The 24,612-nt window shown below is 36.0% G+C and overlaps 1 protein-coding gene across 3 annotated transcripts; it reads right to left on the bottom strand.

Moving 5' to 3' along the window:
• Positions 1–74: 74 nt before the first annotated feature.
• Positions 75–23,866, bottom strand: fyco1a (FYVE and coiled-coil domain autophagy adaptor 1a). Of its 3 annotated transcripts, none has more exons than XM_043230198.1 (19): positions 23,775–23,866; positions 22,802–22,886; positions 22,601–22,710; positions 22,112–22,218; positions 20,974–21,099; positions 18,496–18,602; positions 16,719–16,862; positions 16,414–16,507; positions 13,764–16,250; positions 13,141–13,233; positions 11,618–11,736; positions 11,265–11,432; positions 10,217–10,369; positions 8,362–8,585; positions 6,857–6,995; positions 4,498–4,593; positions 4,210–4,420; positions 2,395–2,504; positions 75–1,990 (listed from the first exon to the last, which is right to left on the bottom strand). In XM_043230198.1, the coding sequence occupies exons 3-19, from the start codon at positions 22,659–22,661 to the stop codon at positions 1,915–1,917; spliced, it is 4,515 nt and encodes a 1,504-aa protein (XP_043086133.1). In that variant the 5' UTR covers positions 22,662–22,710; positions 22,802–22,886; positions 23,775–23,866; the 3' UTR covers positions 75–1,914. The 3 variants fall into 3 exon arrangements, with proteins under 3 accessions (XP_043086133.1, XP_043086134.1, XP_043086135.1); XM_043230199.1 differs by having other exon boundaries at positions 22,601–22,707; XM_043230200.1 differs by lacking the exon at positions 22,802–22,886 and having other exon boundaries at positions 23,775–23,829.
• Between the last annotated feature and the right edge of the window lie 746 nt (positions 23,867–24,612).

The raw sequence follows: 24,612 nt of genomic DNA, 5'->3' as shown, positions 1-24,612 counted from the left end.
TATCATCATGTGCATGCATACAGACAAGTGGTTGCTTATAAACGAGCAAAACAAGCAAGCATTCACACTCAGTGTTTCCTGATACAACTTTATTACACTTAAAGGGCTCTGCAATTTGTAAACATTGCGCTGTGATTGCATAGATTCACAGATATCATTCGATTCAGTGACATTCATTGAGCATTCACAATTTCCTGAACAACCGCTTTTAAAAAGTAGTTCAAAAGTATCGATTTATTTTAAAATACCATTTAAAAACTCTCGTAAAAGAACAAGTCCCATTAAGAAAATATTTAAAATTGCACATTTAAAATTGAGCTTGAGCTATAAATATATAAACAGATCTTCTTCAAAGCAGCAGTCTTGTTCAGCTTTGTCACCTGAAAAATGATTTGAACCATACACCTGAATAAACATGTGTCTTGCATATAAGTAAAAAAAAAAAAAAAAAAAAGAGTCAGTTTATTAACATTTAACAGCCTTAGTGTTCGTATTACTGTTTGATGATCTACCGGGATGAGAAAATCAGTGAGGCATATACAGAAAGGAGGCATTAAAATTGAACATATCAAAAAATATTATGTGTATGAGCATCAGTAAGCCAATTTTATCAGATTGAAAAACTGACAGCCTTAGAGTTGCAAAAATATACTTTGAGCAAGAGCTGCAAGGTGTAGACTAAATAAAAAAGTGCCATATTTGTACGTGATGAATATAAAACAATATAGCTGACAAGAATAGGGAGATGTTGAATCATTCAAATGCAGTCTTACCAGTGACGATTTGACCTAGTTGTTGGAGAAAAAAGGGGGGAAAGGGAGACTGATATATGTCATGACAATGTCTTATTCACCTTTGAGTTCATTTTTAAAAAATGCATGGTTTAAATGCATTTAAATTATTGCTTTTGTTGTATATAAAATGCTATGTATAGATTTTTTTAATGCTAAAATACAGTTAACAAGGGAAAAAAATAATAATTTTTTTTTTTCTGTGTACTTGGTAAACTCAAAGCATATAGTATTGTGTTGGACAACTGTAGTGGGAGCGTGAAGTGTTTTGTAAACTGTGTAGTGTTTTTGCCAACAGCAGCCATCTCTCTTTGTATTTGTACCTAGAAATTACAATTTTTAAGAAACTGTCCACCCAAAACTAAAAATGTACTCACCCCCAGGCCACACAAAACTAATGAGTTCGCTACTTCATCTGAACAGAATTGGAGAAATGTAGCATTGCGTGATTTGCTCACCAATGGATGCTCTGCAGTAAATGGGTGCCGCCAGAACGAGCTGATAAGCAGTTTAAAGTTAAGAATGATGAAGGATTTGTTCATTACAAACAGCTTTTTGTTTCACAAGCAGTTAACTGATGAACCGGTGAATTATTGTCAGCTGTTATTCCGACGGCACCCATTCACTGTAAAGGACGAACCGGTTAGCAATTAAAGCTAAATTTCAGCAAATATGTTCTGAGGAACAAACAAATGTATCTGTGTCTCGGATGGCCTGAAGGCGAGTATATTTCAGCACATTATTTTTAAAGCTTTATTTGCGATTGTCTCACTATCTTTGCATATTTACCCAAGTGAGCTTTAACCTGCATCGCTTGCGCTTTAAATTCATCCGTAGTGTTTGTAAAACCATTATAAAATACTGAATCTACAAGGAGAATAAAACACACGCAAAAAGATTCATCAAAAGCAAAACAACCCTCTTCCAATAAGTACTGTATAGAAAGTGCTGCAGAAACCCCTTCATAACACTTAACTCGCCACAGATAAAACCTTAACGCTATCAGCGATAAAACATAATATCTAATACTATATTAACCCATAAAACTCTTGGCACACGGGAACAGGTCTGAGATGAATAAGGGTTCAAATAAAACACATCGCTAAACACCACAAAGGCACAATTAAGGGAAGTCACTCCCATCGTAGATGATGGGCTTCTCAATGGTCAGCTGGTAGTTGACCTTCTTGGAGAGAAATCTACGAAAAAGAAAAACTGTTTGAGTCAACATGCCACTATGAGATGGATAGTTCACATAATTCACACGGGCTACCTTTTATTTATTTATTTTAAATGGTATAGCAAAAATCATACTCCATTAGTTGTTGTTTTTGTAGCATAACTTTTTTAAAAAGTTAAGTTAGAAAACAAGACTTCGGTCACTTTCTATCTCTTGGTTTAAAACTCATTTCTTTGCACTCAATGCCCTTTTTTTGGTCCTTGTTTGCGGACGGGTGAATTATTCCCCATGGAGACCTGCGCCGCATGTGAAACCGCAGCAAACATCAGCTACCATCATGCTAAACGCTACACTTTTTCTGAGAAGTGCAAAGGCTTTGAAAGGTCTCCCAGGAGTGTAAATGTCAGCTGCGCGTTGCCGTACCTGGAAAACGAGTTATCGAAGATGAGCGTGTAGACTCCGGGATTGCGGACTTTCAGCTGGCCCTGTATGGTCTCTTTGTGCGAGTTGCAGCGTGTGAGAGGAATCAGAACCTGAACCGCGGGGACATAAAATAGAGTTAGCAATCTTCGAAGTAAAAGGGATGCTGGGATTTATGCTCATCATTTTGAGGAGCAAGAACAGCTTCCGCAAGATGAAAAGGAGGATGCGTTTGAGACTCTTCCACACTGAAGAGGTGTAATAAAGCGAGCTGATGCAACGTCTGTGAGGTATTTGTGAAGACACGCGGCCTGGAGCAGTTTGAACTACCCTAACGGATTATTAGTTATCATACGCGGTCTAATTTACTGTAAATAAAGTAGCCAATGCTGCGGAAAGCAGCGTAAGTATTTGATGAAAGCTTAAAACTGAAATGGCAACGCTTTACAATAACGTTCATTAGTTAACGTGAACTGAGAATGCAGCGTTTATTAATTGAAGTAATTTGCTACTGCATTAAAATTACGAATTGTGTTTGTTAACGTTAGTTAATGCACTGTGCAATAACAATAAACAACGAACTGTATTTCCATTAGCATTAACAAAGATGAATAAATGCTGTAATAAATGTATGGTTCTTTGCTCGTTCGTGTTAGTTAATGCATTGATGTTAACAAATGACGCTTTACGGTGAAGTGTTAAAAACTAAAATAAAAAATCTGAAATACTAAAACTACAATACAACTACGATTATTCAACAAAACTAACGTAAATTACAAAAGAACACAATTTGCCTAAAGTTAAACTAAACTGAAATTGAAAAACTTCAAATATACAGATAAAAGCTGTTAATAAATACTAAAAAGTACATCAATAATATTAAAATAACAACTGACTAGAAGTTACCGATAACAAAGCCAGGCATTTCCGTTCTGGCAGATTTGATAATGTTATATTTATTAGTATTTAACGTACAGAAAAACGATGGGAAGCTCAGTACAGGGGAAAGCATCTATAGTGCACACATTAAATAGTACTTAATTCTACTAAATATAAAATAAAATGAACAATAAAGCCGGAATGTTCAATAATCGGTTTAAAACGTAATAAGAAATGTGACCCCCGAAGCACAAAACCAGTCGCTGCAGGATATTTGTAGCAATAGCCGAAAATACACTGAAAGGGTCAAAATGATTGATTATTCAACAGAAAACAGCCAGAAATCATTTGGATATTAAGTAACAATCATGTTCCATTTAAATATTATGTACATTTCCTCCAATAAATCCATCAAAACCTAATTTTTAACTGGTTTTATTTATCTTATTCAGCTTTCAATTTATGCATAAATCTCATTTTTGAAAAAATGTACGCTTAAGGCTGGTTTTGCGCTCCTTGGGGGAAGTTCACACACTCTCCAAAATCCAAAAGCCCTTGGGGTGTTATTTCACTGGTAAAAAGCATAAAGCTCCTTTTCAAAGCTTGAAAGCCTCTTTTCCATTTCCAAGTTCTTCAGATTTCCTCCATTAAAAAAACCCTCCTTTTCCACAGAATTAAGTCAAAAGTAAATAATGACAATTATGATATTAGAATTTTTCTTTGAATCTATTTCTTTCTTTCCAACACTAAACGTAGAGCAATATTTTAAAACACCTATGACTAGTTTTTTTCATAAAGTATTCAATCAGCGCCCTATCTTACAGCCTTATGGTCAACTAGTGCATGCAGTGTATGCGAGTAAGCATGAGTGCATGTTGTCCGTCGCGACCTCCGCATACCAAACAGGTGTTAAAGGACGTGCGTGCACGTGTTTGTTACCTTGGCCTGCTCAACAGGTGTGTCAAGTGTCTCTCTGTACACCACAGTGAAGGAGATGCTCTTGGGCTCGGAAGAGAAAACCCAGCTGATGATGGGCCCGCAGTCACCCACGGTGATGGGAATAGTGCTATAGCAACTGGACTTGACAAACAGCTCACGGGAACCATCGCCAAAATGAGGAATCTCTTCTATATCCAGAGGCACAGAGGCACTAGAGAAAGACACGCGCCCAATCAGCATCAATAATAACAGCCAGATGTGTGTGGCTTTCTGTCGGCATATACTGACGTGAGTTCTCCTGACTTAAGGAGGGTGATTTCTGCATCCTGTGCAGCAGGGACCATCTCTTCCTGTTCATCGGGGGTCATGTCGCTCGATATGCTGCTGTAAAAGACATTAGTAAATATAAACACAATGTTTGGTTGCCTGGATGTTGCTGTGATTGGGTTTGAATGCTTGTTAATTTGTTTCTATGTGGTTACTTGATGTAATATAAAATATAAATACATAAAAAGTAATTAAATTGAACTTGAACATGCAGATGAATACATTTCAACTCATTTGAAATTGCTACATTAACACCGCTGTTCAAAAAAAATTGGGGTCAGCAGGTATTTTTTGTTCATAAGGCTGCATTTATTTGACCAAAAATAGTAAAAACATTCATTCTAAAATATTATTACAACTTAACTAACCACTAAACTAACCGTAACTTTTATTGTAATTGTAACTTTTACATTTTTTCTATTGAGTATACGCTAAATGTCATTTATTCCTGATGCAAAGCGGGATTTTCAGCATTACTCCAGTCTTCACGTTTCCATTCGAAGTTACGAAATAAAGCCTAAAACTTTGAGGTGAAGAGAGCCAAATCACTTACTCATTAACTTAAATATTGTGCTAAATATCACAAAGAAAAATGTCATTTGCTCTAGAAGATGGCATTGTATAATTTTTGCATACAATAAATTAGGAGCTTTAGAGAGCAGTCACGTTATCTTCTTTTAAGAGCCTGATGTTTGGGAAACCAGTTCTGGGAGTTAATTATAATGAAGAACTTTGACTAGAATTTGCTCAACATTTTAGAATGACAAAACTAGCCTTTCCGATGCTGTGTAATGAGATCGGTCTGTTGGTTGGTCTAGTTTTATGCTGTCCCGTTGCATTTCTTACCAGATAAAACATTAATCTTAGTTGAGCGCATAAGTTTATGCATGCTTTTAGAATTTATGCGCATCTAGATGTTTCCATCCAGCATTTATATGTGCTATTTAAAAAAAACAACAGGTTTTGAGTCACCATTGACTTCCATAGTCCATAGTGTTTTTTTTTAAAAACTTGGGCCCAACTTCATGAAGCATTTTTACTTCAAATGCATAAATGGTATATGCATCAAGCTCTTAAAGGCACAGTGGCAAAACATTTATAATTAATGCGCACACATTTTCTGATGTGTTTGATGTAAATAATAAGGGGAAAAAACACCTTAATGGCTGCAAAACATTCCTTCGAAACCCTCTCCGTTCCCAGGGAGTATGTCTAATTACAGAAACCTCGCTTATCCACAGGAAAATGATCTTTTGAGGTTGCTTGAGAATTACATGCCAGGCAGGTGCTCATCTCAGAGCGACGAATGTTAGGAAAAGTACGCAAGATGGCATGAAATGCATAAATTGACAGTCATCTTCCCCCCGCAATCAATCTCCCGGCAGGACTTCCTGTCTGTCTGTAACACTCATTTGAGGAAGCATCACAGCACAATTTTCTAAACAGAGGCCCGGTGATGCAGTCTGGGGAATCTTGATGTCACTGCTACAAATTGGACCATTCTGAGTGTGATTGTGAAGATGGGAACGTTTTAGCGCGTCTATTGTCTCTGGACACTTCTCTTTGTGTGTGCATGCTTGTGTACGATTCGTGCAGAAACGTGCAATTCTCTGCCCGACTTCTTTGAATAAACGGGGTGCCTTAATTATTCCCTTAATGCTTCTTTTAAAGTTAAAAGACTGGAAAGCGTCTAATAATAAATAGACGCATCCAGCATCACTCAGCCTTATTGCAATAGCGAGTCTAAAAGCATCTTTATTTTCCAAACGCTTCACATCTGAAGTGTATGTAGCGTACGGCTGATCAATACGTACCGCATAACTGAGCTTTTACACAGACTGTACATGTGACAAACGTATTTTTGTTTACTTTTACATTTATTCAAAAGCCAGAAGCTTATCTAAAAGCCAGGTTTAACGTTTAAGCTAGATTAGGTCACCACATAGAGTGGCGTTTAAAAGTTCGGTGTTTGTAAGATTTTTTTGAAGTCTTTTACGCTTGTTAACAAAGTCTGTATTTTTTGGAGCAAAACCGAATTACTCATTCATTCTGAAATGCTGATTTCTTACTATCAATTTTGAAATCAGTGGTTCTGCTTTTTTTTAAATGACGCCTTTTCTATGAATAGACAGAAATCAGACTGAAACAGAAATCTTTTGTAATATTACAGATGTCTTTACTGTCAATTTTGATCAATTTAATGCATACTTTCTCAATAACAGTATTAATTTCTTTAAAAAGATTTAACCCAAATTTCTGAACAGTAGTGTATGCAAAGGTGGTGTTGTATTACTAGGATTATTTGTGTTTAAATCCTTACAGGTCTCCAGTTTGCCCTCCATCTCCTTCTTCCTCCTGTGACCCGGTGGTGGTACGCGAGTCGCTGTCATAGATCTCGTTCACTTCCTCCTCCGTTATGATGTCAAATGCTCCATCATCCGGTTTCTCGGGATCTGTAACTGCGAGTCCGGACAACGGATGTTATCAGTTTCGGTATGACATCCACCCATAGGAAATGTAAGTGAGTAAAATGGAAATTTTAGCAATTTGAGCAAGGGACCCGTTTGAAAACCCGTTTTAAATGAATGAAATACATTTTAAATAAAGCTGAAATAAAAAGTAATTATTAGACGAAAAAAATCAAAGCCTTACCAACTAACTGAAATAAAATAAGTTGAAGTTCTACAATTACAACAAATAAAACCAAAATAAAAAACGAAAAATATAAAAAAAAATAAAATAAAAAATAAATAAAAATAAATAAATAAATAAATCTTTCAAATTAAAAGGAAAACTGAGAATATTTTAAATAAAAACTTTAAATGTAAAACATTAATATTACTATAATATTATATAAACAATACTAAAATGGCACTGGACAATTTTTTTCATTCAGGTGTGAATAATAATATACTAATGATACATAAATGGTGCTGTCAAGTGCTATATAACTTTTCTATTGCGCTCCTTTCAAATGTTCAAATGGGTCTTTTTGTATCTGGCTTTTTGAATCATTAGGCGCTCTTTAAGAAAGACATACATGAAGCAATATTCTCTGCCCAATACATCAATGACAGGACTGCCAGTTATAGTAAAGACAAATTTGTGACATTTTCCTGTCAATAGCAATGACGCATGTTAAAAACAAAGCCCTCTGTAGCAAAATCCTGGTCTTTTAGCATTCAAGAATAGACTTCTTGTCCATTCAATCCATTCATAAAGACAATCTTCAGGCACAAAAGATGAATGTAAGGCAGAACAATATGTATAAGCACTTGAAGGCTCTCTCAATCATACGTGCTGCTGTATTCACACACTCAGAATGAAAAACCCACTCGACGTTGACAGCACCGTTGTTATCAGCACTTATGTAGAAAGGAAAGTAACTTTTATGCTTGCTAAGGGAGTTTTGAGGCGCTCTTAAATGGAAAAAGTTTCCTGAATTTAAAACTTAAAGAACAACAACTCAAGTAATTTTACATTCAAGACCTACTCACAAGACTATGATATAATAACGAATAAACCGACATCTTCAAATTTCTCTTTTTCGCTGTCAGGAGGCAGAAAGCTTTTCAGCACTAATGCAACACAATGAAGAGCAAAGAATGCACATTCGTTGTGCAATTTAAGTCTCATCCATCATGAGAAATGCAAGTTGATTGCACAAGTCCGTTCTCATGAATCAGCTAAATTAAAAGTGTTTTCTGGCTAATCTGCGTGCAAACTAAGCTATACGGTGAACACTGACAGTAATATAATTACTACGACTGTTAAGGTGGCATTGATTTGAGTGTTTTCCGGGTCTGTTTTCGGCTGCATCTGTACCTGTAACTCTCGGTGTGGGTATATAAGGTGGTGGCGGTTGACCGGCAGCGTTTGCGTGAGGCGGTGGTTGACTCTCTGAAGACGTGTTGAGTTCGGCCTTCGTAAATCTTTCCACCACGGCGTTGTGCTGCGTGTAGCACTCTCGACAGCAGCGCTCCTTCTTTGAGTTTTTTGTCATAACGTAATTGTTGCTGCAGTAGTAACAGAAGATACGGCCACACAGCCTGCCAGGAACACAGAATAAAACAATTACAAATATTTCAGACCAAAAAAAAAACTAGACCACACAATGCACACTAATACGGAGTCTAAAATACTGTACTACGAAACTTCAATTCGGGTGTCCAAACTTATTTTTCTGAGGTTGATGAAAAATTCAGATTCAGTGCAAATAGTTCTGTAGCTGAAAATGGTTGGCAAATCATTTATCGTGTTTTAAAATACGAATTGTATTCCATTTCTACGCATTTTACACACTGCACAAAAGTACTGAAAATAGCATGCTATTTAAATAAGCGGTTTGTCCAAAATGAACGTTTGCTGAAAGTGTACCATCAAAGACGGTAGATTTTGTTTCTTCATTTACTTTAGAAACGTAGCATTACATCACTTGCTCGCCAGTGAACCCTCTGCAGTGAATGGGTGCCGTAAAAAGTCCAAACAGCTGATAAAAACAATAATCACAATAATCCGAAAAAAGTAGTCGACACACTTGTGAAGCGAAGAAAGAAAGTGTAAGAAACAAAACCATCATTAATGCGTTTTAACATTAAATTATTGCTTCTATCGTGTGGATTCGTTGTGGATTAATTACATGTTTTTATCAGCTGTTTACGGTAAAAAAAAAGGAGTTTTAACTTAAAATAACTTGTTTCCCCACTGCCTAAATTTTTTTTAGTTAAGATAACTAAAATATTCCAGTTGTCACTTAAAGTAAATTATAATTTCAGGCTGGGTAACAAGTTGTTTAAAACTACTTTTTTTTTCATATTGTTTGGACTCTCATTCTGACGGCACCCATTCAATGCAGATGATCCACAGGCGAGCAAGTGAAATTTCTCCAAATCTGATTTTATATAAGAAGAAACAAACTCATCTATACAGTGTATGCTGAATTATTAAGTTGATATTCTGTTGTAATTTTTGGGATTTTGTACCCAGGCAAAGTCTCTGAAAACCAATTTCTGGAGACTCATGGAAAGGCTGCAGTTGTGGAAAATAATTATATCACTTAGAAATGATTAAATACTGATGTAATTAGAATTGGTAAAATGTGCCTGGGAAAAATATATGAAAAGAATATCAACATGCACTATCAATTATGCACATACTTTATCTTGGACGTCCTAAAGGGTTGGTACATTTTAATTTCTGGGTAAAGCAGTCTTTTAAAGATGTGTCTGACAGACTGACTAAGAAAGGATTGACTAAGAATGAATTTCTCTCAGAGGTGGTATTTATTTGCATGTTTTGTCTGCATTGTTTCAGCCAGATTGATTAATGTCATTATGCAGATCAGGTAGCAAAGCAAACAGCCAAAAATGCGTTGCGTCTGCTCAGAAAAAAAAGATCGTTTCCATTGCTAAGCACAGACGAAACAAAACCTTCTTGGACACTTTAACTCACTTAAAAATGCATGAATATATTAAAATGACTTGACTAAATATTAACTTAATTTAAAGAAATATTAGCATTTTTCCCAACAAAAACATTAGCATTGTGTGATATTCTAACGTGACATGATTGTCTTTCGGAGCCTTTCTTTAATAAATGTGCACAGTACTTCGACTTTCCTTAACTTGAATGTCTTTTGCGTTTCGCTTCCCTTCTAACTTGAGCGTTCATGAGAGTCTACCTGCAGTGATGGCGCCGCAGCCACCATGTGAACTGGCCCTGGCAGCCCAGGCAATGTGTGGCCTCTTTATCTACCAGCCACCACTGCTCCTCCGCTCTCAGCTTCTGCTCGAACTCCAGAGCGTCCGATTTCTGCCACAAAGCATCCTTATCCCTGAAATAGAGAGAAAGGAGGAGGTGAGACATAAAGAATCCCTGCTTCTCTTTTGTCTCTTGTGTATTAAAGCACCTTTCATGCTTCATTTCTATTTCATGTCAAAGAAGTTTTATAACTTCATCGGGCCCTTGTGAGAACACGCCCTTGACCCACCGTTACGTGTGCTTCTTGTATTTTGATATACAGACACGTCGCACCACCATTATCTGCTTTTCTTTTCTTTTCAAGTAAATTCATCCTTTTTTTTGGTTCTACTTCCCTGAAGCGCGACCTGAGCTTTTTATTTCGAGCTGCACAAGATGACATGCAAGGACACATTAGTTCAAGGAATTAATTAAGAAAAATCTGTATAAAATTAAAATTAAAATAAAAACAAAACTTGTCCTATAACTTACATTTGAAAACTATTTTAAAACAAGATTAAAAGAGAAAAAAGGAAAAAACAAAATCAAAATGATAAACCAAAAAACGAGTCATTGAATGATTTAACCTCTAAAAGAATAAAAAGTACATATATTTCATTATTAAAAAAAAATTATAATATAAATATATATACATATACATATATATATATATATATATATATATATATATATATATATATCAAATCAAAACAAAAGTATTTAAAGAATTAGTCACATTAATCACAAATGAAATTAATCATTCTCAGTATGAATATATCCATAGAAATGCACTGAATCTTTTTTCCGCCAAAACATGCGACAGTAGGTGTGACAGAGCTTTACGAACATGACTAGACTTGATGTTAGGAAAACTGCTCAACGCCTAACTTATAATCATGAAACACACCCGCTAATCATAAGCAATGAAACCACCTTGTTTTTAGGTAAGGAAAAAGAAGCTAACCGTGAAGTGCAAGCAATATACAAACCTAATAAGTTCAATGAGCCGTTCCTCCAGATTTATTTTGGTTTGGCCCAGATCCTCCAGCTCAGCAGACATCCGGAGTTGCTGAATCTGAGCATCTGTCAACACCTGATCCAATTTCTGCTTTAGCTCCTTCTTCTCTTTCTGCACTTCGCTAAGAGCCTCTTTTGAGCTAAAAGAGAGGAAAAAGAAAAAACGGAGATTTGTAATAATGCATACAAATATAACCAATAATTACTCAAATTGTATCTCTTCCAGGTTTCAAGAAATCCTCATGAAGATCCATTTGGAAATCCATTAGTGCAGATCCATTATTTTTGCTGCATTAATCCTCATATTGTGTTTTTGAACACTCACCTTGATACACTTTCCTGCAATTGCTGCGCCTCGCTCTCTCTCTCACGCATCTGAGTCTCACAGTCAGTAATGTGAGAGTCTTTCTCCTCAATCAGACGAGAGTATTCAATATTTACTGTCTTAATACAAAAACAAACCACCAAATGCATGAACACTGTACACAGAAACATCAAACATTGGCATATTTAGACAATGCTCTGTACAGTTATTTTGTCTTATTTTCTCATGACTTTCATCTTATACAAGCAATATTATAATGAATGCTGGTTTGTTTATCTCATTATGTCTAATATTGAAATTACAGCATTAAACAATCTGTTAATTTCAACAGAAAACACTTTATAATAACTGCACACTATGAATCATTAGTTAAGCTTTAGGAAATAGTCAGCTTATCCTTCATAAAGCACTGTTCCAACTTTAAAAAGCAACTTTAGCAAGCATTTTATAAATACAGCTGTAAAATGTTTTGTTCTTAAGCATATTTTAATATATATATATATATATATATATATTTAATATATATTTTAATATACATCGCTTGATGTACTCTCAATTGTAAGTCGCTTTGGATAAAAGCGTCTGCAAAATGACTAAATGTAAATGTAAATATATGTTTAATAATTATATTAATAATTTTTTTGTCTCTAAATTATTACAGTATTTACAAAAAAAAAGTTGTCAGTGGTCTATAAGATCATTTAGAAAGCATAAGTAATTTAATATACTATTTAAAAGATTAATAAACAATTTAAACATCGAATAAAACAATAAAATAAAAATTAAAGTATACAGTTGAGCAGTATTTTCAAAGTATACTGTTTTTCAGTTAGGAAGATACTGAGCCTTTAAATCTCCTTCGTAATAGATATGCTTTTAAATCAAGAATAACACATTTATAACTGTATTTATAAGCCGCTTACTAATGACTATTAAGGTTGGGACAATGCTTTATAAAGGACGTACTGACAAATTACTGTAATTACTGATGGTTTTACCAATCAAATACCACAACTGTACTTCAAGTAAAAAAGAAATAGTTGTAAATATATATTTTAACTCAACATTAGCGCAAAACAAAATAACGCAGCATAAATATCAACAGCATAAGTTTTACTGTTCCAAAAAGCTGCACAATCGGAAGAACATTATTTTAGAAAATAATTACAGTGGCACTTGTACTCTAATTGACAAATATCTGCAGGTAACAGTCTGCACTGCTCCTAATTATAGACTTAATGAGAAGTAAATTATTCATCACTGTCTGGCAATTAACCCCAATCTCTTGTCTGCTGTTCCACAGTCTCGCACAGCAGGTCTCCAATGAACGGGAACAAAAGGAGCAGCAAGAGATCAGACATTCATCAGTTACTAATATCAGTGTTATCAGCCAACAGAGATGAATAATAATCAATTCACATGCTGGTATGCAAAAAGAATTTGATGATCATGTAGATAATTGAAATGAAAGTATTAAAATTGACGCCGTTAGGCTACCGTCACCTGGCTCAACATTTACATACCTCTAACTCTGATAATTTGGCCTCCAGCTCCGATGACTTCTTTAACTCCACGTCTAACTGAGTTTTCAAGTCCTCAATCTCTCCATTAAGGCTCTGGGTAAAAAAAATAATAATAAATAAATCACAGAATGATACAAAGCATTTAAAAAAAAATTTAAATAGTCGCTATTACTCACAGTTTTACATGAAAAATAAGTAAATCAGATAAAACATCACTAAAGTCTAGTAGAAATGCTGAATTTATATCAAGAATTGCTGTAATTATGAGTTTCTGCCTGTCATTGTTAAATTGAGAGCAAATAACCTCACTTAACTGCTGTGACATGTAAAACCGTGATAAAAACTGTGATAGAAATATGCATGTTACATATTTCTATTTTATATTTCTTCACATTTTACTATTATCAATTAATGCTGTAAGCGTATATAAAATGCAAATCAACAGCAAAGTCTGAAACATTTAATGCATTTTGCATTAAGGCGGTTACCATAGAAACAAATAATTTCAGAGCTCGTACAGAGTAGAGTTCTCGTGCTGTAATTATGGTAATTCTACCATGACATGAACGCAGCGTAGTATAGATTTAAAGTCACAGTGATTGATGGTTCTATACTCATATTACCTTTATCTGGTTTTTCAGAGTCATGCTCTCTGTGCTCATCTGAAATTTCACTGCGATGATCTCTTCTCGAGCGGCATCCCGTTCACCCTCGGTTTTGTCCAACAGGTCCTTTATCTCCAGCACAGTTTCTGAAAGTTTCTCCGTCTGCTGGAGCTCTTCTTGTAGACTAGAGTTTTCTTGGTGAAGTGCCACCAAGCTGGCATTAAGTCGCTCCGTTTCCTTCACTCCCTGCTGTTGAAGTTCTTGGAACCGAGCAGCTTCGACAGCCCATTGTTGCCGGGCTTCTTCCCGCTCTGCGGTGAGCTTGCAGATTGTCATTCCCAATTCTGCCATTTCTGTGTTGACCCGATGGAGACCCTCTCTGGTCTCTGCATTCTCCAGAACCAACTTTTCATTCTGGGTCTTGAGCTCTGCCAGAACCTCTTGGGCTGAAGTGAGCTCAGCAGTCGTTTTCTTGCATGTGGACGTCTCCTGATTCAGTTGCGAAGTTATTGCATCAACCCTTTCGCTAGACTGCAACAGCTCTTTTACATGTAGTCGATTCTGCTCCTCCGCTTGCTTTTTCAACTGCTCAGTCAAGGTTCGTAGCTCTGCACAGGAAGCCTCGGTGACCTCCAGCTTTGCTTGAGTCTTGTCCTTTTCCTCCACAGCACTGTGGAGTTTAGCCCTGAGATCAAGCACCTCCTCTTGAAGCCTAGAAACCTCTTTTACATTCAGTCCCAGCTGATCTTCCAGAAGATTCACTTTTAAGGCCATTTCTTGGGTTTCTTTAGCCTGGCATGCACTCTGTTCTAGTTGGACCTTCTCTGCAGCCTTCCTCTGGGTCTCCAGGTTCTTAATCATCTCTGATTGTTTGACAAAGGCTCTTTCTGCCTTTGTCTTCTCCACTTCCAAGTCCCTCTCACGACCTTCTAGTTCTTCAACCTTTCCCTGAAGCTCCTCACAGAGCTTTTCCCGATCTTCAAATTGGGAATCCTTATCTTTAAGCTGTGCTGTCAGGTTTGCCTCATTGCATCTCACGGCTCCAAGACTCTTTTCCAGTTCAGCAATTTGGCTGTTGATGTTGCGTATCTCCTCCTGCATGGCTGCGAGAGAAGCTTTAAGAGTAACCTGAACCTCCATGAGGTCCTTGTTCTCCAGTTTCAGTTGGCGAACTGAACTTTCGGATTCCTCCAACTGCATGTTGGCCTTATGCAGACTTTCATCCAGGTTTCTGTTCTCCTCTCTGAGTCGCTTCTCTCGTTCATCTACAGTCACTTTGGCGTCGTCAATTTGTGCTCGCAACTGCTTCTCCGAGGCCTTCAATCCAGCAAGCTCGCTCTCCAAAGAAGATTTATTTTCAAGCAACTCCTTTTTGGTTTCTTCATTCTTGCTTACCATCTGGAGAAGCTTACTGCTCTCCTCCATTAGCTTGGCACAGCTGTCCTTGTATTCGCCAATCTTCTTGGTCTGCTCTTTGGTTTTGTTCTCCAATTCAGACATAGTTTCTCTCAGACTCTGTTTATCGTTTTTAAGCTTCTCTGATTCCTTCTCCAAAAACTGAACTCTCTTGGTACTGGAGAGAAGATTAGACTCCTTAGCCTTCAACTGTGTCCGCAATGTTTGCAACTGCTCTTCCAGACCACTCATCTTCTTCTCAAGCTCTTCTTTATCCTCCTGCATTTCCTTCCGCTCCACTTTGGCCTGCTTTTCCATAGTTTCCAGGGAGTGCTGAAGATCTTGAAGTTGCTTCTGCAGATTGCTGGTTTCCTTCTCTCGCACTGCAAGGGCCCCTTGAAGTTTGTCCATGACGTTACGGTGTTCTTCTGCCCTTGTTTGCAGTTGTTCACCCTTCATCATCCAAGCTGCCATTTTTACCTCAGCCTCTTTGAGTGCTTCATCCTTCATTTTGACTTTCTCAGCCAGCTGTTCTGTCTGCCTCCTCCTTTCTTCTCCTTCTGCCAGAGCATCTATCCTTCCCTTCTCAGCCTCTTTCAATTCATTTAACAGCTCATGAATCTTTTGGGCAGAGTTGAAGTCACTGGCTGCCCTCTGGCCTTTCTCATCCAATACTCCATCTAGCCTTGCCATCAATTCCTCATTTTTACGCTCTGCGACTGCCAACATGTCTTGGAGGTCCTTATAGGATGCCTCCCTGACAGACTCGTGTCCCCTCAAGACCACTAGTTCATGGGATAGTGCTCGTTCGCTCTCAGCGAGCATCTCCAGTTTCCGCTGAATCTCCTGATGGTTACCTTGGGCAGCTAAAGAGACGTCCAGCTGCCTTTGAAGTTCAACCACAACCCCACGGAGTTCACCCGCTTCACTGCCTAACTGCTGAACCTGATCGAGGAGATCTCTTTGCTTTAATTCAGACTGGTCCAGCTCCAGACGGAGCTCATCTATAGCACTGATGGAAGAATCATTTAGTCCACTGGAGTTTTGGACAGACATGTCTGATAGAAGCCCAGGTCCAAAGTCTGGACTCCCAGGGAATTCATGGGCCTGCTACAAGATTTAACAGCATTAATGTTTGTGACAGGGAATATACATAAACAGAAAGAATAAAAATAGATTTCTTCCAGCACTGCCATCTACTGGATATAAGCATTTCTACAGTAAGCTTAGAATGATACATGACATCAGAGACCGTCTAAAGGTGTGCTGGTACCTGTGAGTATGTGCTGGCTAGACTGTTTATGCTGGAACTACGACTCGGTGGTTTCCAAGTGTGACTGGGGGAGCTAGTCATTCCCAGTGTCCTCCTGTGAGACATTTTTTAAATTAATTTTAAATTAACTTTACTAAACATCAATGATTTAATGATTTAAATGCATTCACACGCACATACTATTACCAGTCATGACAAATAGACTGGCAAATGGATTATAAATTAGGAGCATTATTTATGTACCACCGTGTTTGTATTAATCTACTTTTGATGTTAAATTACACTAAATTACCATTTGCTTTTACCTTGCAAAAGTGGGCCATTCCGAATCAAGGTCATGACCCCTGGATGCCACATCAAATTGAACATCATTCAGCTCATAGAGGTAATTAATTATGTCCACACTGAGATGAGGTTTGAGAAATGGACTCCGGGAATTATACCAGTCACTACAGAGGCACATCATTAAAAGAAAGACATTGTAAAACATAGTCTAGCTCTCCAATGAGAAAGAAAAATTATGGCACTCAATTAAACACATCAATTCATTTTTCTAAGTGTATATGTCTTGAATTAGCAACGCTTCAAAGTTTGAAAATGAAGCTTACAATACATCTCCATTACTTTTTAATTAATTTTACAAAAATACGTAACCTTGAAAATGTCTAGAATATGGAAATAATATTTATTGTACCTTCTATTTTTAAACATAAAATCACTTAATTTAATTTGTTTAAAACAAGACATCATAGTTATTGGTTATATAACTCTATTTGCTTTAACTTCTTCAGTATTGCCAGGATAGTGAATACTTTGAGTCCACAGGAGAAGCATATGAATGTGGATGCTTTATCGCAGGTTAACTTTAATCGCATGTCTGAAAGTAGACTGCCACAGTATCTACTGAGTAAATGCAAAATTACAAAGTAGAAAAACATATTGTACTGGCCATATTAATTCAGTCTTATCATAGGTTATCATGCCATGTATTTATCACAAGCACTAAGTTGTCTATGTAATCAATCAGTATTACAAATAAAAAAGCTTACAATCAACCTTGAGTCCCCATTAGACTGGGTACTAGGGAAGGCAATTTAAAGAAGTAAAACTTTATGAGGGAAGTGCTCTTAGTATTGCTTCTCTTGAAATAAGCTGTGCATTGTTAAAATACTGTAAATAGAATAAGGGGAAATGATAGCTTTTGCCTTTTTGTTTTAGCTAGTGAACATGGACATCAACATACTAGATGCATGTTGATGTCCATGTCACTTAAGCAACAGTTGATATTTCTCCAAAATTGCTGAAAAGCTGCATAAAAACATTTGTGTGTGTTAACAAACTTTAGAATACAAACGTTGAATTAAAAAAGATTAATGTCATTTGCAGATGTGATTAACCTTCCTTACAGAATATGAAGTTTTAAATTATTTATAAAATAATAGGTATTGTTAAATGTTTAACACACAATAGCACACTGCAGCATATACACATATACAGATCATCTTTTTAAATTGAATTCTTTATTATTCATTAGTTTGTATTGTTTGTAGTGTTAAGGCTGTTTTACCATGTAAAGTACTGTTTTCTTTTTGAATATAATTTATTCCTTTGATGTGCTGCTGAATTTTCAGCATTATTACTCAAGCACTATTTTGCTAATTTCTGTAAAAAGAAAGAATAGAAGTAAAAATACCCCACACATTTAAATGGTAGTTTATCCTAGTTTCTGTCTAAGCAAGCAGCATAACCATTTTCAACACTGATAATAAGAAATGTTTCTTGTGCGGAAAATCATCTTCTTAAACTTAAGAGGAGCCTCATTTTTATTTGGAAAGTTTTTTAACTTAAGACAAGTACTAATCCATATGCCATATTTCTATATCAACATAATATTGCACAGATACACTGCGTTTCTTTCTCTTCATTTTGAAACAAAAACAATTTATCAATATCAAAAGGACAACATTTCAATGCAATATTAGGAACTCAAACAATCAAAGGATTGACTGAGGGTCTGAATACTAAATTCTGTGTTTATGAAAGATGGGCAACATCACAGATGAGGAGACAGTGAAGTGTTACCTGGTGACCCTGTGGTTCATGAGGCACTGCTGGAGTGTGTCAGCCAGCCGCTGATGCACGAGTGAGTAACGGATAAATGCTCTGCCTTTACCCAGAGATGTCTTCAGCTAAGAGAGAAAAAGAACAACATTCTACTGCCACTCAAGAATCTAAAACATGGCCCAAAACATATCTGACCCCTTTAAAAATATGTATGACATTATATATATATATATATTACAGTTGGCCAATATACTGGTAGACACGATTAATGGGAATAAAATTTTGGACTATTGTTTCTATCTCAGTTACACACTCGCTTGACATTTCTGTGCTTGCAAGTGATTACACATGTATTTCATTTGGATTTTAAGCCACTGTGACGCAATTTGCAACTAAACGTATTTCACTGTATCCATGAGAGAGTTTCTGAGTGAGACATGTACATACGTAGTCAGTGTTTATAGAGCATGGAAGTATTGTATGGAGTTATTTTTGCCGCTTTATGGGTTATAAACAGTTGAATGAACACATCTGCATGTCATGTCAAGTTAAGTAATTTTTATTTATACAGCGCTTTTAATGATACAGATTGTGTCAAAGTACTTGAAAGCATCAAGCTGACAAGAATAAACACAAAATTTTCAATTAAAGGCATTTCATTATTGAACTCGGTGATTGTCCAGCTAAGTTCAGTTTGAATAGTATCTATGCAATCAAATCAACGATAATCACCGGGAAATTAAGTGTCCCCAATGTATGTGTAAAAATGTCCATCTAGTAATTTAGACGTAAATTAGATCTTAACTAAATGCAAACAGCTCAGGATGAAAACACAGAATACTATATCCAGGTAGCTCTTAAAGTGACAGCAGTCTAATATTCCTGCTGCCTGTCATTCATTTAAATCAAACAACAACACAGAGAAAATCTCTTAACTAAATCACGTTTACAACTTTAATAAGAAATATATGTTTAATTTACTTATGCAGTGTTTTTTTATGCATTTTATTACAATTATGTCGCATCGCCCACCCCTAATGGATGTTTGACATTTTCTTTGTGGCACAATTTAATATGCATATGTGCATACAGTAACTTGGTCAAAGCTGAATAATTCACCTACTGTTATCAAATTTAATTCTCAAAATTCTGCGTATCTGCCACCGAAACTAACCACACAAGAGAAGGAAGCTGGTCACCACTGTAGCCGTATTCAGCATTAAAACAATACAAATTTGACTCGGGACAATATTAAATACTGGTTATGTGGAAGTGGTACTTTTTAAAAAGAACATGGCATTTAGATCCACGTACCATGTGGACAGACAAGGAACAAAGTGCTCAATAGTATCACTAAAATGGCTTGTATTTCAGTGAGAAAACGGAACTGTACAAATCCAATAGGAAGGTTTGTTTAAACAAAAAGTGTGTGTCTAGTAGACGTGCCTGCGGTAAGGGATACTAAGACCGTAAGACACATAATAAAAAGCGGTAGTTAACATGGACATTTACCACTTCTTCATGCATATGCAAAAACAATATTCAAAAAATAAATAAATAAATAAATAAAAATAATAATAATAATATATATATATTCAGGAAAATATGAATAACAAAATATTGGTAGTATTACTAAGTCATTATCGTTAACATTATGTATATTTATTATATTTATTATATATATATATATATATATATATATATATATATATATATATATATATATATATATAAGAATTATTAAGACTTACAATTATTAAGAATCAAGAAAATATGAATAACAAAATATTGGTAGTATTTATATAGTTATTATCGTTATTATTACTAAAAAGGTACACAGATGACACAGATTTACATTTTTATTACATACATGTTTATATTGTATTTATTATTTTTATCAGTGTTGATTTATTATGTAAAGTGTTTTGAGAAGTTATTTTAAATGCAATTCAAATAAAGCATTTTATTATATATATATTGTTTATATTGTGTTGATTTATTATGTAAAGTGTTTTGAGAAGTTACTTTTAAATGCAATTCAAATAAAGCATTATCATTATGTTATATTATATATATATATATATATATATTGTTTATATTGTTTTTTGCCTTTTATGAATTATTGTTAGTAAATGTTTTTGCAGGATCATTATTTAGTAATAAATCATATATATATATATATATATATATATATATATATATATATATATATATATATATATATATATATATAAAATCATATATATATATACATTACATATATATATATATATATATATATATATATATATATATATATATATATAATGCACCTACATTACTGTTATTATTTATAAATCATTTTGTTGTAATAAAAATAAAAATAGCAGTAGGTTAAAAACAGAAATGTAGTTTTAAAAGTTTTAGTTGCAATATTTAGCATGTCACACAGAAAAATACGGCTCAAATGCATGTTAGTGTCTGAAGTGTGAAGTGAAGATTAGTGAAGATGTTTACCTCTGCTATTGATTTAACAAATCGGATTCCATCGTTCGCTCCTTTTATTTTGGCCAGGCAGTCACTGAAGTAATCCCAGTAGTCTTTTCTGGATCCCAGAAATGTCGTTTTCTCCTTCTGGTCAAACTGAGCAACATAATAACAACATAACACTTCGGGTAAATGACCGAGAAACACCTTAAAAATATACTCCGAGAAGTTTCAATGGCAAACTTTCAAGTCTTTTAGGGACAGTGTGAGATCTCATCTCGCATGATTAGGGATTCTGAGTACCACCATATGGCCCCCTTCACGCTCTGTATCAGCATCCGTTGCGGGTGATCAGATCCCAAGAGGTCGGCAGAGACAACTGTCATTTACAACTGACATTAACATGCATCTCCTGCGATCACTTGTGTTTGGGTTTAATCAAAGCGAGGTTTTCCCATTATGTGACTAAATACATCAGTCTGGCACTTCAACACAAAAATTAAAGCAACAGAAATATAAATAAATCACTTGCGCCGCCAAACCTCAGAGCGTAATTTACATGCTTCATCACAGCACACCTCTGTATTTTTGTCTTGTTTTCTGTAGAAATATCTATAGCTTATTTAATCGAGATAAATTTATGTCAGAGGCAACATAACATATCGGAAGTCTTGTTTTCTGTGAAAGTGATTAAAAAAACAGTTAGCTCCTGATTAAAACAAGAAAAAAATCTGTGGGCTCAAACCTAATTAATTCAAAGCAGAAACATGTTTACATAACCCACTGACTGCTTTTCTTTTCTGTTTAATTTTTTCCAAGACGTTTTACATTTGCACCGGTAAATGCATCTGGATTTAAAAATTTGCATTTATTGTATTAGAAAACAAACCCTGCGACATTTAATGCCACGACTTCCCGTTCTGATTTAAGGCCCTTTTAAAGGCCTTTAATTGTGGAAGTGCGAAATAAGACTTTTTCGAAACCCCCTAAGGCCTGCCGTATAACCTTTTTTTTCTTTTAAACCCACGCATAAGGTTAAAGGTTCAGAAAAATATTTATTTTAGCGCAACGGTTGACTGGCAGGTGAGGCCAGGATGCCCGGGGATTTACACAACAAATGCGTCTCTGTCTGCTTTCCACCGTTTTTCTGTGATTGTGTGCCTCTGACCTGAAGCAGGTATTCCAGTTTATAGGAGAACTTGTGCAGATTGGAGCTGTCATCCGTAATGGGCTCGCCGTTCTCCCTATACTCCTTTGTCAGTTCTGATACAGCATCTGTATAAAAAAAAGACCGTGAGAATAAAGCAAGGCAAAGACAACTAGATCTAAACACAATTTCTGAGAAATATACTGTAATTAACAATAATCACAGGCAACGAAACCCCAATTTTACGAGGGTTTAAGAAGTGTTTTTCTCTTTCTCTAGCCCGTTACGGTTATATTTCCTCCACGCGCCTTTTATCCACCTCAGGAACTGAAACGGCACCCATGAGGGATGAACTCTGACACGCAGGTCTCTCTCGTTTTGCATTTCTCTTTCCCCCATGTCGAAAAGCCAGCACCCCGAGAATAGCAAGCGCACGTGCTCCACCGTGCCTCTTTCTACTTTCTAAACAATAGCCCCGGCTCGCTCGTGAAGGTCAACGCGCATCCGTACCATGCAGATCTCTGATAATCCGTTGGATCTGACCCTCCCCGACTGCAGCACCAGCGGCCATGGTCTGACTAGCTTCCTGCCGACGGGGTCAAGAGGTCATCTGCAGCCTGCTGAGTAAAAGAATGGCAGAGATAACGCATCAGATTTGACACGCGCATTATATTTATTTAGAGAGAAGCACGGCGTGGCATTGTTTCTTACAAGCGCACGGCTTTTCACTTCGCGAGACGCTCATCGACGGACTGGAATCACGTGGAAGGCCTCGAATACGGATCTTAGGGTCGCCCTGTAGACGAACACAGTTTTAGCATAGAAACGACTATAGCTAAGGCCAGAGTGTCTGCTTTCTCGTTAAAATGATCGTGTGGAGTAATGCAGGCAGGACAACAACTGCAGAGAATGCTTAAATACAGAGAGCCGTCATCTATTCGCCGTCTGTGTTAAATCAGGGACCTGTTTAATAGAAATACTCTATCTGGGAATGAAAAAAGCAATTAAAGGAACCACTAACTGAGGAGCTAAAGATAACTTAAAATAAGCCAACTTCTCTAATCTTTTTTTTAAATCTGTTTTACTATATATAGTGGATGGGTGACGATTCTCAGAAACAAAAAAAATAGCACGACTAACCTCAGCTCTGCCCTGTTGATTTTATATATAGCCTGCTTAGATAGAGGAATGCATTAACTTGGCTAGTTTTACTTAAATGGTCGAATAATATTCACTGCGTCCACTGTCTGGTCTAAATGTCAAGTTACAGAATTATCATAGATGCCATTTAATACATCAGCTCGGATAAAAGATCTTTGAGGGAAACAATAACAGGCATTTTTACTGTTCTGTTCGGTTGCACGACACTAGAAACAGCTGCTTTTGAGATGTAAACAAACACCAGCGTCCGCTTTCTCTCACTGTCCTTTGACTTACACTGTATGCTTTGAATTCACGTGAAAATGAACGCGTTACTTAATATTTTTCTTAGTAATAACGAACAGATGTTGAACTGTATAAAAGTTCGGTCAAGAATGCGCAGTAAACAGCCAGTCGCGCAGGGTGATATGTTTATTGCGGATAAACGCGGTTTTAGGCTGACGCTAGCATGCGCGTACTACAGCTGGGAGCTTGTTTAATGTGTGATAAATGTCTTGAAAGTGAAAAGAAGAAGCTGACGTACTTTAGCTTTCGTAAGGATCCGAGAAGCTCCACTTTTAGTTTACACGGTCACACAAACATGCTAGTCTACGATTTTTGATTGACAGAATTTTCCGCCATAGACGGCGGGCTTGAGAGCCGAAGTCATTTTTTTATTGGACCGCGATAAGCCCCGCCTTATTAGTTTGGTTACGAGAACAAACAAGAAAAAACGAGTTATGTGTTATTATACCAAATATTGATTTTATTTATAATTGTAAATAATAAAATATAGTGAACGTATTATATAAATATACATACATTTAAATATATAAATACTACAAGAATACAAGTAAAAGAAAATATGTTTTAGGAAAACACAGAGCAAGCCATTACTTTATTAGGGTGTACAATTTATCATGGACATATCCCTACAATATCCACCGACTACTATTGTATCAAAAAACTAAATGCATGTAGGTCTATAATCACTGTTGTTATATCATATCATTGATAAAGTATAGCTAAAGTAAATAAGACTACATAAAACTATGTGAATTTAATACATGGGCAAAGTAAGAACATATAAAATAGCCAAAGTGACTAAAGGGTCATCAGAATGAAAATTATGTAATTAGTAACTTACCATAATGTAGTTCCTTTCTTCTTCTGAACACAAATTAAGATATTTTAGATGAAATCGGAGAGCTCCCAGATCATCCCATAGACAGCAACGTAATTGTAATCCAGGTCCAGAAATGTATTAAGGACATTGGAAAAACAGACCTTGTGACGTCAATGGCTCAACTATTTTATGTGAAAAAGAAAACAAAAATAACAACTTAATTCAACAATTCTTCTACCATTTTGGAGAGTATCAC

The sequence above is a fragment of the Puntigrus tetrazona genome, unplaced genomic scaffold (genome assembly GCF_018831695.1).
Source record: "Puntigrus tetrazona isolate hp1 unplaced genomic scaffold, ASM1883169v1 S000000148, whole genome shotgun sequence".
NCBI lineage: Eukaryota > Metazoa > Chordata > Actinopteri > Cypriniformes > Cyprinidae > Puntigrus > Puntigrus tetrazona.
The sequence above is the reverse complement of the archived record's forward strand: the minus strand, read 5'-3'. Positions and strand labels throughout refer to the sequence as shown.

Coding starts and splice junctions, on each gene's coding strand:
- fyco1a (XM_043230198.1), bottom strand. CDS start 22,661: ATGGCCGCTGGTGCTGCAGTCGGGGAGGGTCAGATCCAACGGATTATC. Junction 2,505..4,209: donor CACCTGTTGAGCAGGCCAAG/GTAACAAACACG, acceptor CCCGCGGTTCAG/GTTCTGATTCCTCTCACACG. Junction 1,991..2,394: donor TTCGATAACTCGTTTTCCAG/GTACGGCAACGC, acceptor TCTTTTTCGTAG/ATTTCTCTCCAAGAAGGTCA.